Source organism: Brachyhypopomus gauderio, chromosome 9 (genome assembly GCF_052324685.1).
Source record: "Brachyhypopomus gauderio isolate BG-103 chromosome 9, BGAUD_0.2, whole genome shotgun sequence".
In the NCBI taxonomy this organism is placed as follows: Eukaryota; Metazoa; Chordata; class Actinopteri; order Gymnotiformes; family Hypopomidae; genus Brachyhypopomus; species Brachyhypopomus gauderio.
In genome coordinates, this window is record NC_135219.1 from 7,108,739 (window position 1) to 7,122,117 (window position 13,379).

The following is a 13,379-nucleotide window of genomic DNA, read 5'->3' on the forward strand; positions in this document are numbered from 1 at the left end:
AGACAAAAGTCTTAATATTAATGACTTGAGTCTGACTCGAGTCCAAGTCATGTGACTCGAGTCCCCACCTCTGCCATATGAGGAGTAAAGGGTGATATCACCAATTGAGTACCAAGCAGCATTTTCCTCAGAAAAAAAGGAGGTTATACAACCACAAATATACAATTAAAAATGTAACGTCTCCTAATCTTCTTCACATCAATCAGTTTGTTGAATTTGAATGATAAATACTGGATCTGGGAGCTTAAATTAATTATGCAGCTGGACACATCCGTACATGAAGGGGACATGCACTTCATATCATGCACCGGATCTCACTGAATCTTATGGGCAAAGCAATGGCTCTCTGTAAGCTGTTAGCTGAGCCATGCACCGATCTTTGAAAGCTGCCAGTATTAACCTGGTTAATCAAAGCAATTCTGATTCTAGTTCAGCGAAAAGACAAAAGGAGTCCCATCACCAGACAGAGAAAAGTAAAGTAAAGCCTGCAGAAGTGCCATTCACAGCAGGTCAACGAGCCGCGTGGAGGATTACCTTCAATGGTATCTTAGACAAGCTGTAACGGCTACAGGGCTGGGGGAACACAAGAGACACAAAGGGCAACGTTACAATTGAGCTTACACATGTAAATTACCACTTTTCACCCAGGTAAGGTCTATAAATGTTCCACAACAATTTAACTCTACTACTCTATAATTCTGTATAACTATACCTAGAGTAAACTGAGCTCTCCTTAGTAAGAACGGTGCCAAAAGAGGTCTGAGTGTCACCCTATATTCTCCTTTTGAAACCAGAGAAACGATTAATCTCGCTGCAGAATCTTCTCACTGCACCTGAACGACTGAAGGTTCCATCAATAAAAGCTCCAATCATAGCTTCTTTTTCTAAAACAGTGATCTGCTGCAAGAATGAGACCACAAATGCCCTTCATGTGTGGTGTCCTTGCGCATAAAAAAAGGGCCCCCTTAGTTTAGCTTTATGGCCAAACTTGTTTTACTACAGCCTGGCGGCTCTGCACAGCCATGTCTACTAAGTAAAGAGTGATACATAAATTTTTTGCTTTCTGCCAACACTTCTGGCACTGCCTTGCTCATAAACGGCAAAACGAATACTTTAATCCACACAGGCATCTGAAGATATAGATTCTGCATTGCGTAAATGCCCACACAATCTTCCCATTCTCATTGGAGATGAATAACTATGGCACACTTCAAAATGAAAGTGCTGGAGGGACAATTCCCTTAGCACCCATAAAGATTTAATTGCTCCCACAACTTTCTAATTACTAACGAGCTCAAAGAGGTTTCATTTCTGCCTACACAGCCATGAAAATGCCCAAGGTGAGGGAAAAAGGCTAACATTTCTTTCTCATTAATATGCAATGGGTCTGTAGTTTTGATGCTCCATTATTTGCCTTCCTCTGCATTGGGGAATACAGTAAAGCTTCTGCAACACCCTGGTGGAGTGTAGACATCTGGAGAAGTAAACCAGAACCAGCCAGTCCTTTTCTGTGCCAGTTTTTCTCTGAGGTCAACGAGTGAACTTTAAATGAACCCGTAAGGTCCACCTCTTCGGATGGTTAGAGACAGTTAAAGAGAGGCCACAATATTTTCTGACAGTTAAAGAGAGGCCACAAAATGCCTGCACGGTTTGTGAGGTTGCTTTGTGCAGTGCCTCTCTCCACAAAGCCTCATACCACCACAGATTAACAACACCTAAACCCGTCTTATATTGTTCCTTAGCAGGATCTTGCATGCAATAATCTGTGGTAAAGACTGATCATTGGAGTCTGTAGTGATGTCAGCACAGTTTGCACAGCTGTGCACAGAAGAAAAGGAGGAGGAGCAACAATGTTTACCTGTGACAGAAGTTTGCTGTTGTCGCTCTCAAGAATCCGCACCTTGGTTTCCAGTTGGCGTATGTAGTTCGAAGAAGTATCTGTGTACAACAGGAATCAGGGTTATGATCTCAGTAAAGAGAACAAGGTTAACTATTAAAAAATATATATTATTGTTGTCTCAGCAGCACAACTAATAAGTTAGGAATACAAGGAAGTTAGGAAGCTAGGATGTTTAAGCCAATTAAAAAAAATGTATTTCATTAAGCTGTGTAACTCAGCTAGTAATATATTACTAATTCTTTCTTTATGTAGTTCACAGTTCTGAGCATAAAGGTAGCGCTCATATAAACACAATATACAAATCACCTCCTCTCTGTGAACTTAGGACTGTGTGTTAATCACACCTAATCATTACAACAGGTTCCACTGGGTACATAATCCTCTCATGGACAACTGCTCACTTGAACTGTCAATCCTAGTTTTAATACCAACCACGGCACAACATCATATTGTACTTGCCACTCAACAGTCCACAGATTTAGGACAGAACTGGCAAGAGTACACAGCAGGCTCATTCTCCTTCAGGGTCTTTCTCTTCATGTAATCCCACACCTCCACCTGAATCACTCCTTATAAAACACACTCTATGTGGTCTGTCATAAGCCACATCCCATAGCCATTAAAGGAGAATGCCAGACATGACCACCAAAATAGTTTTTGTAATAATTCAAAATTGTCAAATTAACACTGTTATGCAGATGAGTGATATCAACCTGACTAATACAGGTGCTCAGTCTGTATACATGATTGTAAACAATTTAAATTCAGATATCTTATTGTGCAGAGGAATGATGATATCTGCTAACTAAAGATGGTATATGAGACTGTTAAAATAAGAAGCATTTCTTTATGAAGCACTATCTTTCCAGCATCACAGCCAACAAAGAAAGGTTTTAGGAGGGTGGAGAGTAGATTTTCCAAACATCAAACAAAAGTTAGCTGTGTTTAGATTTACATATTTTTTCTTATGCATTTGCTTACAGGTTTTGTTTTTCCAAAAGTGAAGAGCAAGTGAAATTGTTGGTATTCAACAATAACAGCTTTGATTGAATCTGTTCCAACTTGTACTCTTTGGAACACTATTGTAATTGCGTTGGTATGCATTTTTGTTTTAAGATGCATAGTCTAGTAATAATAATAATTTAGAATACCTCCATGAAGCAGTCTGCACAAAGATCTTAATATGCTTAAAATGTGCTGATGTCATGTCTGCTCTTCTTACTACATCTGTGTCACATTTGAGATTTCAGCACATAGTGTGAATGGCGACGCATTCCAATCGCGGTGCTTTACACCGAGGCCCAAGAGGGACGGAATTTCGTTACCTTGTACTTGAGTAGTGTGTAATTACAATAAAGTTCTATACTATTATAGTTATTATGTATGCATAACAGGAACATGACCGCATGCATTTCAAAACCCGGGAAAGCAAAAACTGCTCCTAAACTGAACGGACAATAACAGCCCAGACGTCTCTGGGGATGCTGGAAACAACTTAAGTGGTTTGGACAGAGAGGTGAAGCTGAACTGTAATCCTCTTTGGCTCTCTTATGAACTGTTAGTCTAACTTTATCTGGTTGGTTAACCTAAGGCCAGGACACAAGCTGATTAGGAAAGAGGGTTCTCTGGGAAGGGCTCATCTATACAGGTAGCCACAGCACAGATTCCACCACCAACCAGATGAAACCAGTTACATTTGCAGCATGGACATGTGTGTTAAAACTAGAGGTGTCAATTCCAGGTTCATAGATTAAAAGTCCTCACGAGGATTTTGCTCAGACTTCCTGGATTGTGTTGATTCCACTAATTTTACTAATTAGAAAATCTAGCAAGCTTGAGCAAAATCCTGGTGAGGACTTTTAATCTATGAACCTGGAATTGACACCTCTAGTTAAAACACAGATGCTCTTATTCAAACCAGTGTCACCAGAGACACACAGATACACCCATATGCAATAGATCTGTAAACAATTTCTCACATGTGAAGATTATTACATACATTTTTAATGTATTAAAATGTCCACTTCATGAAAAATAGATAATTTAATTCCCATGGGGAAATTTGTGTTAGCCCATTAAAATATTTAAGTGACAAGACATAAATGAGATACAAAATGTGTTATTGTAAGGTTTGGAGGCCAAGGAGCTCAGGACGCAGACGCAATCGCAGGGAGGAACGGGATTTATTCACAACACTAGGAGAAACACATGTAAGGGAACGCGAGATAGACAAACAACCTAGCTGCACATTAGATCTAGACACACAAATGGATCGACAGGGCATAACAGTATCCATATATAACTCACAAAACTAACTAAAGAAGACCAATACTCACAGGGGAAAGACAGGGGGATTCACAGGGGAATTTAGTTAGGGGATAACTAAATCTAGTAGCACCAAGAAACTAGAACACAGATATCCAAACAAAACACAACCTAAACATAACCAGGGCAGGGCACACAGTCAGAACACACTATGAATAAAAAGGCCAGATACAAACTCTAGCTAGGAGGGAGACACAGAGAAGAGTGAGCACAGAATACATAGAACCATGAGGGACAATGACTAGCAAAGACTGAGATAAAACTCAGAGTTTAAACACACAGACTGAACCAAGACCAGACAAGACACCTGAAACCAATGACAAGGGGGTGGAGTACAAGGATGGGGCATGAAGACATACACAATAAGGAATTTCAAAATAAAAGTACACCAAGAGGAAAACCCCAAAATTAAACCAAAACAAGAGGGATTACAGTGGGGACTGTGACAGTTATACACCACATTTCACACATTTACAACTGCATTTAACCTATACATCATAATATAAATACATATATTTTAATATGAAGTATGTAAATTAAAATTTATTAGATCTATGTAATTTTTTTCTTATGAAAGGAACACTTTTTAATGAAATTTACATGCAAGTTCTGAAAGATCTTCTACTTCTAAAATGTTTTTAGTGAAGTCTTGCATATGGACTATAAGACGTGATGGGATCTGCAGGAGGAGATGTACATTAACACAGTTCTCTGTAACACAGTTCCCACCATCACATCTCAGAACCCAATGGGGTCTAGAATCTGCACAGCATGTGCCAATGTCCCCTGATCTAATCACTAGGAATTTCATATGGGCCATTGTAGATTTAAGACCATTCATTCTGAGGCTCAGCAGCCATGTAAATTGGTGGAAGTATCTCCCCCAGCTCTGTCTAGATAAAGGCTACCCATGATTTCCATAGCTCATGAGCTCAAGACACACACCCTAACATACACCTCTTCTGCTTCTTTCGGCAATTCCCATTTAGGGGTCGCCACAGCGGATCAAACTCTCATATCCACTCATCATCAGCCACTCTCATATCCTCTACTGCATCCATAAACCTCCTCATAGGTCTACCTCTCCTCCTCTTGCCTGGAAGTTCCATCCTCAAGACCCTCCTACCAATATACCTCTCCTCCCTCCTCTGTACATGTCCAAACCATCTCAATCTCGCTTCTTTAACTTTATCTCCAAAACATGCTACATGTGCTGATCCTCTAATAAACTCATTTCTGATCCTATCCTTCCTTGTCACGCCACATGAGAATCTCAACATTTCATCTCAGACACCTCCATTTCCCTCACCTGTCTCTTTGTCAGTGCCACCGTCTCCAGTCCATACAACATAGCAGGTCTCACTACTGTCCTATAGATAGTACACCCTAACATGCACCTGCTAACATCAAATAAATACTTCAGAGGGCACATTGTATCTACACCGAGAGCAGCAAGCTTGTTTTGTTGTTATTTATTTTTTCTCCAGGGACACTGATGCATTGTGTTTATGTGTGTGTTCGTGTGTGTGTGTGTGTGTGGTGGAGTATCGCACATGGTCGCAAGAGCATGTCCCAGAGGCAGCTCCACTCACTTTGTCACTCTCAATCGCATCAGCGGTGCCGTGACCCACTTCAGCTGCTTTTTCTGCTCTGAAGCCAGTGCACGAGGCCAGAGGAGGTTAGCTCTCTTCACTGAGCTCAAGAAGACACCCTACTGCTCCCAGAACAAGGAGGCCCTGTCTCTGCATAAGCCTCAGTACCAAACACTGCAGAAGGCCAGCATGTCACTTTGCACAATTCTCAGAACTTCTCTTTTGTCATGCTTGAATTTGATTTTTTAAGTGCCATATGAAAATGTCAGCCACTCTGTGTCAGCTATTTTATTCTCAGCTGCCATAAATGACGAAAACATTTTGTGATGAGTGCACCAATTAATACTCCAAAATGATGCCTTGGAGAACAATGATGGTAGTACATACACATTCTATATATATATATATATATATATATATATATATATATAGAGAGAGAGAGAGAGAGAGAGAGAGAGAGAGAGAGAGAGAGAGAGAGAGACACACACACACACACACACACACACACACACACACACACCTGGTTTTAGACCACAATAATTTATTAGTATGGTGTAGGGCCTTGTTTTGCAGCCAAAACAGCATTAATTTGTCTTGGGAATGACATATACAAGTCCTGCACAGTGGTTAGAGGGAATTTAAGCCATTCTTCTTGCAGGATAGTGGCCAGATTACTACGTGATGCTGGTGGAGAAAAACGTTTCCTGACTTGCTCCTCCAAAATACCCCAAAGTGGCTCAATAATATTTAGATCTGGTGACTGTGCAGACTATGAGAGATGTTCAACTTCACTTTCATGTTCATCAAACCAATCATTCACCAGTCTTGCTGTGTGTATTGCTGCATTGTCATCCTGATACCTGGCACCGCCTTCAGGACACAATGTTTGATCCATTGGATGCACATGGTCCTGCAGAATGGTTTGGTAGTCCTTGGCAGTAACGCGCCCATCTAGCACTATTGGGCCAAAGGAATGTCATGATATGGCAGCCCAAACCATCACTGATCCACCCCCATGCTTCACTCTGGGCAACAGTCTGGGTGGTACGCTTCTTTGGGGGTTCTCCACCGTAACTCTCCCGGATGTGGGGAAAACAGTAAATGTGGACTCATCAGACAACAATACATGTTTCACATTGTCCACAGCCCAAGATTTGAGCTCCTTGCACTATTGAAACTGACGTTTGGCATTAGCACGAGTTAGCAAAGATTTGGCTATAGCAGCCCGGCCGTGTATACTGATCCTGTGGAGCTCCTGACGGACAGTTTTGGTGAAACCAGGAGAGTTAATTCTGCCATGATTTGAGCAGACGTGGTTTCATATTTTTTAGATACAATCCGGGTTAGCACCCGAACATCCTTTTCAGACAGCTTCCTCTTGCATCCACAGTTAATCCTGTTGGATGTGGTTTGTCCTTCTTGAATGAATGAATGAATGTTCGATTTATATAGCGCCTTTCCAGATTCCCAAGGCGCTTTACAATTTAACACAGTTACAAGTCACAGACAATCAATCACACACACACCGGCGAGAAGCGGCAGCCAATTGCGCACAGCGTACTCTCTACCGGAAGCCACAGCCCCCTGGGGGACTGAATGGGGTGCAGGAAGGGGAGAGAGGACAGACTCTAGTGGCAGAGCACCATCCACCACTGGGCACACAAGCACACACACGCACACAGACACTACTTTTTATTGAACATAGAGACACAGACACACACTCAGGGAGAATTTTTTTTTGTTGACTGCCAATTTACCTAACCTCCATGTTTTTGGACTGTGGGAGGAAACCGGAGATCCCGGAGGAAACCCACGCAAACACAGGGAGAACATGGAAACTCCACTCAGATAGGGACTTGAACCCAAGACCCCAGTGCTGAGAGGCAAACGTGCTAACCACCAAGCCACCGTGTTGCCCTTGGTGGTATGCTGCCATTACCCTGGATACCGTGGCTCTTGATGCATCACAAAGACTTGCTATCTTGGTCACAGATGTACCAGAAAGGCGTGCACAATTTGTCCTCATTTGAACTCTGGTATGTCACCCATAATGTTGTGTGCATTGCAATATTTTGAGCAAAACTGTAAGTGTTCCCTAAATTTTTTAACAGTGTATGTGTGTGTGTGTATATGTGGAACACTTGGAATGTTTCCTCTGCACCTATGGCAGAATGTGTTGTTCCAGCATGCGAGTTTACAAAAAAAAAAAAAAAAAAGTGTCCATGTATTGCAGGAGTGGCCAGCCAGCGGCTCGCGAGCCGCATGCGGCTCTTTGCCTGGTTTCATGCGGCTCCGTCCGCACTCTCACCTACACTAACGGTCTGTGCCGTGGCCCGGTTACCTCATCAACTCTGAGGGCAACACACTGCTACATCTTCGCGGTGCGCGTGTAACCCCTCCGTCTTGGTCCCTCAATAAAGTGACTGCACCACAGGGTTGGTTCTGAGCTTTTTTACTGGAGTCACTGGTTTCATAAAACGGACAGAAAACAGCAGCTTATCAGTATGTTTCTCCGCTCCTAACAGCATTCTCTCAGCTCCCGAGACTAGACTGACTTCCACAATACAAATACAACATAATTCGTTCGGATTATAGACTCAGTATTCTCAGTGCAAAAATAGCTCAGGATTTTTCAGCAAAACAGTTACACAAAGCATTAACAAATAAAGGTTTACAACAATTAAAAATATTAAACGAAAATAAGGAAATACAATAGGCGTACCTGGTTTCATAAAACGGACAGAAAACAGCAGCTTATCAGTATGTTTCTCCGCTCCTAACAGCTATAAAGCACGAATGAATAAAATTAGCTTCTACATTAAACCCACATGAAAAGCTGTGCTATTTTAGTTTACTGTAGCTAAGAATGTATTCAATCCACAGGGTAGAAGAATGCCAAATTAGCTAGCTGTAGCTAGAAGGCGAATACCTTGTGACCGCATGGTTGAGTGCTAAACTAGTTGAACCTCGAAATTAAACAGCTCACAGTACTTGACGTTTTTATGGAAAACCCAAACCTGTGCTTATTTATGAGGTAAAAGTACATACAGTGTCACTTGAGTGCAGGGTTATTACTCAAAAGTACCTCAGAACACTTAAACATCCTGGAGAGTAATACTGAACCTACCATTCTCTCAGCTCCCGAGACTAGACTGAACCGGAAAATGGAGGCTAGCTGTTTTCTAGCAGAATTATACTGTCGCTGACCAGTAGATGGTGTTGTACGCCCACAAACATGTAGCTGTATTTTCTTTTCAAACTTATTTTGGCGAATTCAAAAAATAAAAATTTCAGAGTTTATAAACAGTGCTTTTTTCCTCTGCTACATTCTCCCCCACATAAATTCGCCAAAAGTATACACAATAACTGAGACAAAATTACGAACACTTAACCATGGAAGAACATGAAAAAAAACGGAAAAGTCGGAACAGCACAGCGGGAATATTTCACTGGCACTGCAATAAAACCCTTTTTATACCAAAATGGGCAGTCAGCTCAGGAGCTGTTTTAACAAAAAAACTGAAAGAGGAGGGGTACCGCGCGTATCACCCCGCCTACAATCATGACTGAAATGAGGTGCCTTTTACACTTCATGTCTACAGTGTCCTTAAGACCCACTGAATCCCAGAAAAAGCAAGAAATCTTACAGAAGAAAGTGAACCTAAGTCAAAATTATGATCTCCTAAGTACTAGTGTGTTTAACCACTGTGTTCAAACTAAATGTCGAATTTGCCCATTTTTTTAAAGTGCCGCTTCGGTTCCGGAACAGAGTTTGGCTGCTCATGGTGTATATGAGACGATTGACAGGCTTTAGTACGCGACCAAACCTGGATCCCGCAGCCTGTGTGTTGCCCTGCTCAGTAGAACCCCCCTCTCCAATGCATAGGTCTGGCACCTCAACATCATGTAGAGTCACACTTTCAGGTCTGTCATCGGTGATGTTAGTGTTCTCAGCAGACATGTCATCAGCAGCTACGCAAATGCTGTCAGGTTCTTCTCCATGGTTAGAAATAGGAGCACCATCATCTTCATGCAGGTGAGTGACAACATTCTGAGTACTTGACCCCTCATCCTCATCCGACAAGATACTGGACAAATCTTCAGAGTCATCTCACACACAGGAAAATGGCAGAAAGTTCACCCCGAGTAAAAGATTGCGATGGACCACTCTTATTTTGTTAGTCATGGGATTCTTGATTTTGTAGATATGAGTCTGGGGGTTACGATCAACAACAGAGTATACAGTACTCTCCCATCTGTCGGCCAACTTGCGACGGCCCCGCTCACCTTTGTTTGCCACTAGGACGCGATCGCCAATTTCAATGTCAGATCCCTTTGCCCGTCTGTTATAGACATCAGCTTGATGCCTCTGCTCTTTTGAAGTGTGCACTTTGGCTAGGGAAATAGCTGTATGCAGGTCACCTTTCAGAGACTCTATGTATTTCGAGTAGGTGACATCATCACGATCCCTTAGCACACTCTTAAAGATAACATCAATCGGTATGCGTGGGACTCTGCCGAACATGAGGTAGAATGGTGGAAAACCAGTTGTTTCATGTGCTGTACAATTGTACATAAATGTCAATGTATGAAGCATCTGGGGCCACTGGTGTTTGGGTCGTGCTGGAAGGGTTCTAATCATATCACCCAGGGTACGGTTGAATCGTTCCGTAGTACCGTTACCCATGGGGTGGTACGATGTAGTGCGTGATTTTCTCACCCCTGAGAGCTGCAAGAGGTGGCTAATCAGTTCGCTCTCAAAATTTGCACCCTGATCAGAATGTACACGTTCAGGAAAGCCATAGAAACAAAAGTAATTGTCCCATAGTTTCTTAGCAACAGATTTGGCAGTCTGATCTGGGCAGTGAAAAGCATGTGCCATTTTCGTGAAGTGGTCTGTAATCACTAGAACATCAACTGACCTGCCAGCGCCATCTTCAGCTGTCCAAAAATCCAGGCAGACAAGCTCTAGAGGTGCAGTCGTCTTGATACTTTCGAGCCGTGCACGTCCCTCTGGTTCAGGCGTTTTACCAACAACACAACGGGTGCATGATCTCACATAATTTCTCACATCACGGTCCAGATCAAGCCAGTAGAACCTCTGTCGCGTAAGATACAATGTTCTGCACTGACCTTGATGACCACCTTCGTCGTGACATCCTTTCAGCACTTCATCCCTTAAAGACAATGGCACAACAAACTGGAACCTCTTATGTTTAGTTAATGGGTCCCTCGACACTCGATACAATATTCCGTCCTCCAGTGTTAGCTTCTCCCATTGTTTAAGGAGCTTCAGGGCTGTTTGTGAAACTTTGGCCTTTTCTCTCCTCGAGGGTCTGCGCTTTCGCACTACAAATGAAATTATACTTCTTAGGTCAACATCCTCTAACTGTCTTGTCCTTAGGTCATCAAGTGAGTACGAAGGCAGTGTATCCTGACCAATGTCAGTCAAATGCTGTACATAGCTAGCCAAATGAACTGCACGAGTACGAGGTCCAACATGCCAGTCAATGTGGTTAACAAAAACAGCAGAAATTTCAGCAGTTGAAAGACATGTAGCCTCTCGCTGACCCACAACACCCTGCTGCGGTAATTCCTGTTTCACCGAAAAAGATTGCACGTTCTGGCTTGTGGCAGATGACCTGAAGAAGTCCTGAACAGAACCGTTTGACAGCTTCTCTGATTCATTTAGCAGGTCTTTGTATGGCTCTCGAATGAGTCGATGGCTTATTCTACCCTCTGTAAATGGCACTCGACTCAACGCATCAGCCACTATGTTCTTAGGACCCGGTACATACTTAATGTCAAACTCAAACGCAGCAAGCTTAGCGACCCATCTCTGTTCGCACGCGTCCAATTTTGGCTTAGTCAAAATGTGCGTCAGGGGGTTGTTGTCCGTCCAAACTGTGAAGGAATGTCCTTTAAGCCAGTGGCTAAACTTGTCGCAAATGGCCCACTTTAAGGCAAGGAATTCAAGGTGATGCGCAGGGTATCTGCTTTGAGCTCTGTTGATTGACTTACTGGCAAAAGCTATTGGGCGAGCCCTCTCTTCTCCAGGAATGACCTGCGAAAGGACTGCACCGAGTCCATCAGAAGAAGCATCGGTTGACAAAACAAAGGGACGACTGAAATCTGGGTGTGCCAGTAGAACATGAGTGAGCAAGGCATCTTTGAGGCCCTTCAGTGCTTTCTCACAAGCAGGAGTCCAGTCTGCAGCAGTAAGTGTCTTTCGAGGGGCTGTGGTACTTAGCTTGGCCCTCCTTCCTGTCTTTGCCCCTGAGACAAGCCCAAATAGCGGCTTTGCTATTACAGAGCAGTTCTCAATGAACCTCTGGTACCACATGACCAATCCCAAAAATGACTGAATCTTCTTGGCTGATGGTGTGACACCGTCTGGACACATCAGATCATTAGAGGACATGTCAACTATAGCGCTAACTTTGGATGGATCCGTGGATATTCCTCTCTCATCAACGACATGCCCGAGAAATTGTACTGAGCGTCGCAAAAAATGGCATTTTTTTGTGAGAGCTTCAAGTTGTATTTCCTCAACCTCTGGAAGACCAATTCGAGTCTCTCTAGTGCCAACTCTTCGGATGGGGCATAGACCATGAGGTCATCAAGGTAACAGAGCAGTGACAAAAAATTCTGATCCCCAAAAATATTCGTCATCATCCTCATAAAGCTTGCAGGTGAGTTGCACAACCCTTGAGGGAGCCTGTTGTACTCATATAAGCCAACCGGAGTGGTGAAGGCAGTGTACTTTTTATCTGCTTCGTGCAATGGAACATTATAAAATCCTGAAGTCAGATCCATCGTACTAAAAAATGAATTTCCACCTAAAGCGGCAAGGCAATCCTCCTGGTGTGGCAACGGGTAGGCGTCTTTCACCGTTCTGGAATTCAGCCAGCGAAAATCAGTGCAGATGCGGAGGTCGCCGTTCTTTTTCCAACATAGGACAAGAGGAGACGCGAACTCACTAGTCGATTTACGGATGATTGATCTCTCCTCCATCTCGTTTAATGCTACCCGCAATTTCTGATAATGGGCTGGTGGGACACGTCTGTATGGCAACCTGAAGGGTCTGTCATCCACAAGGTGTATTTTGTGGACGAAATCCGTCACTTCACCACAGTCGAGAGCTTGTCTGGAAAAGATGTCCTCGTAGCGAATCACAAGCTTGCAGATATCCAATTTGCACTACCCTGAGACCTCACATGAATCAAGATCAATGTTTCCCAAGCCATGTTGTTTTAGTTCCTCATGCAACGAACGGAGGTCACTTTGTGACTGGAGAATCCTTTGACTGCAAGAAGGTACCTCAGATAAATTCTTATCTGTTTGAAAGTCTTCGAGTGCCAGACATGGGTAGACATCTGCTACTTTAGCATTTCGTCTGAGTGTCACTGGTTTGTCAGTAGGATTGATAATTTTCATTGGCACCCAGCCATCACCCCAAAGAGGAGTGACGACCCGACCAACTAGGATGTTTCGTGGGGCAGAACGAGCGCTCGTAGGTTCCACCATGACTGTACAGCCTGGAAGCCCACGATATTTCTCAG

At 43.1% G+C, this 13,379-nt stretch overlaps 1 protein-coding gene across 3 annotated transcripts in view; it reads right to left on the bottom strand.

Annotated features, from left to right (window-relative positions):
* Nucleotides 1–13,379, bottom strand: part of ccdc85cb (coiled-coil domain containing 85C, b) — a 50,814-nt gene that overhangs the window by 15,244 nt on the left and 22,191 nt on the right. For 2 of the 3 annotated variants that reach the window (XM_077016748.1, XM_077016747.1), the window contains exons 3-4: nucleotides 1,859–1,938; nucleotides 535–573 (exon numbers count right to left, since the gene is read on the bottom strand). In XM_077016748.1, coding sequence (XP_076872863.1) covers nucleotides 535–573; nucleotides 1,859–1,938 — 119 coding nt within the window. The remainder of the gene's footprint in view (nucleotides 1–534; nucleotides 574–1,858; nucleotides 1,939–13,379) is intronic. The other variant, XM_077016749.1, reaches the window with a different exon arrangement.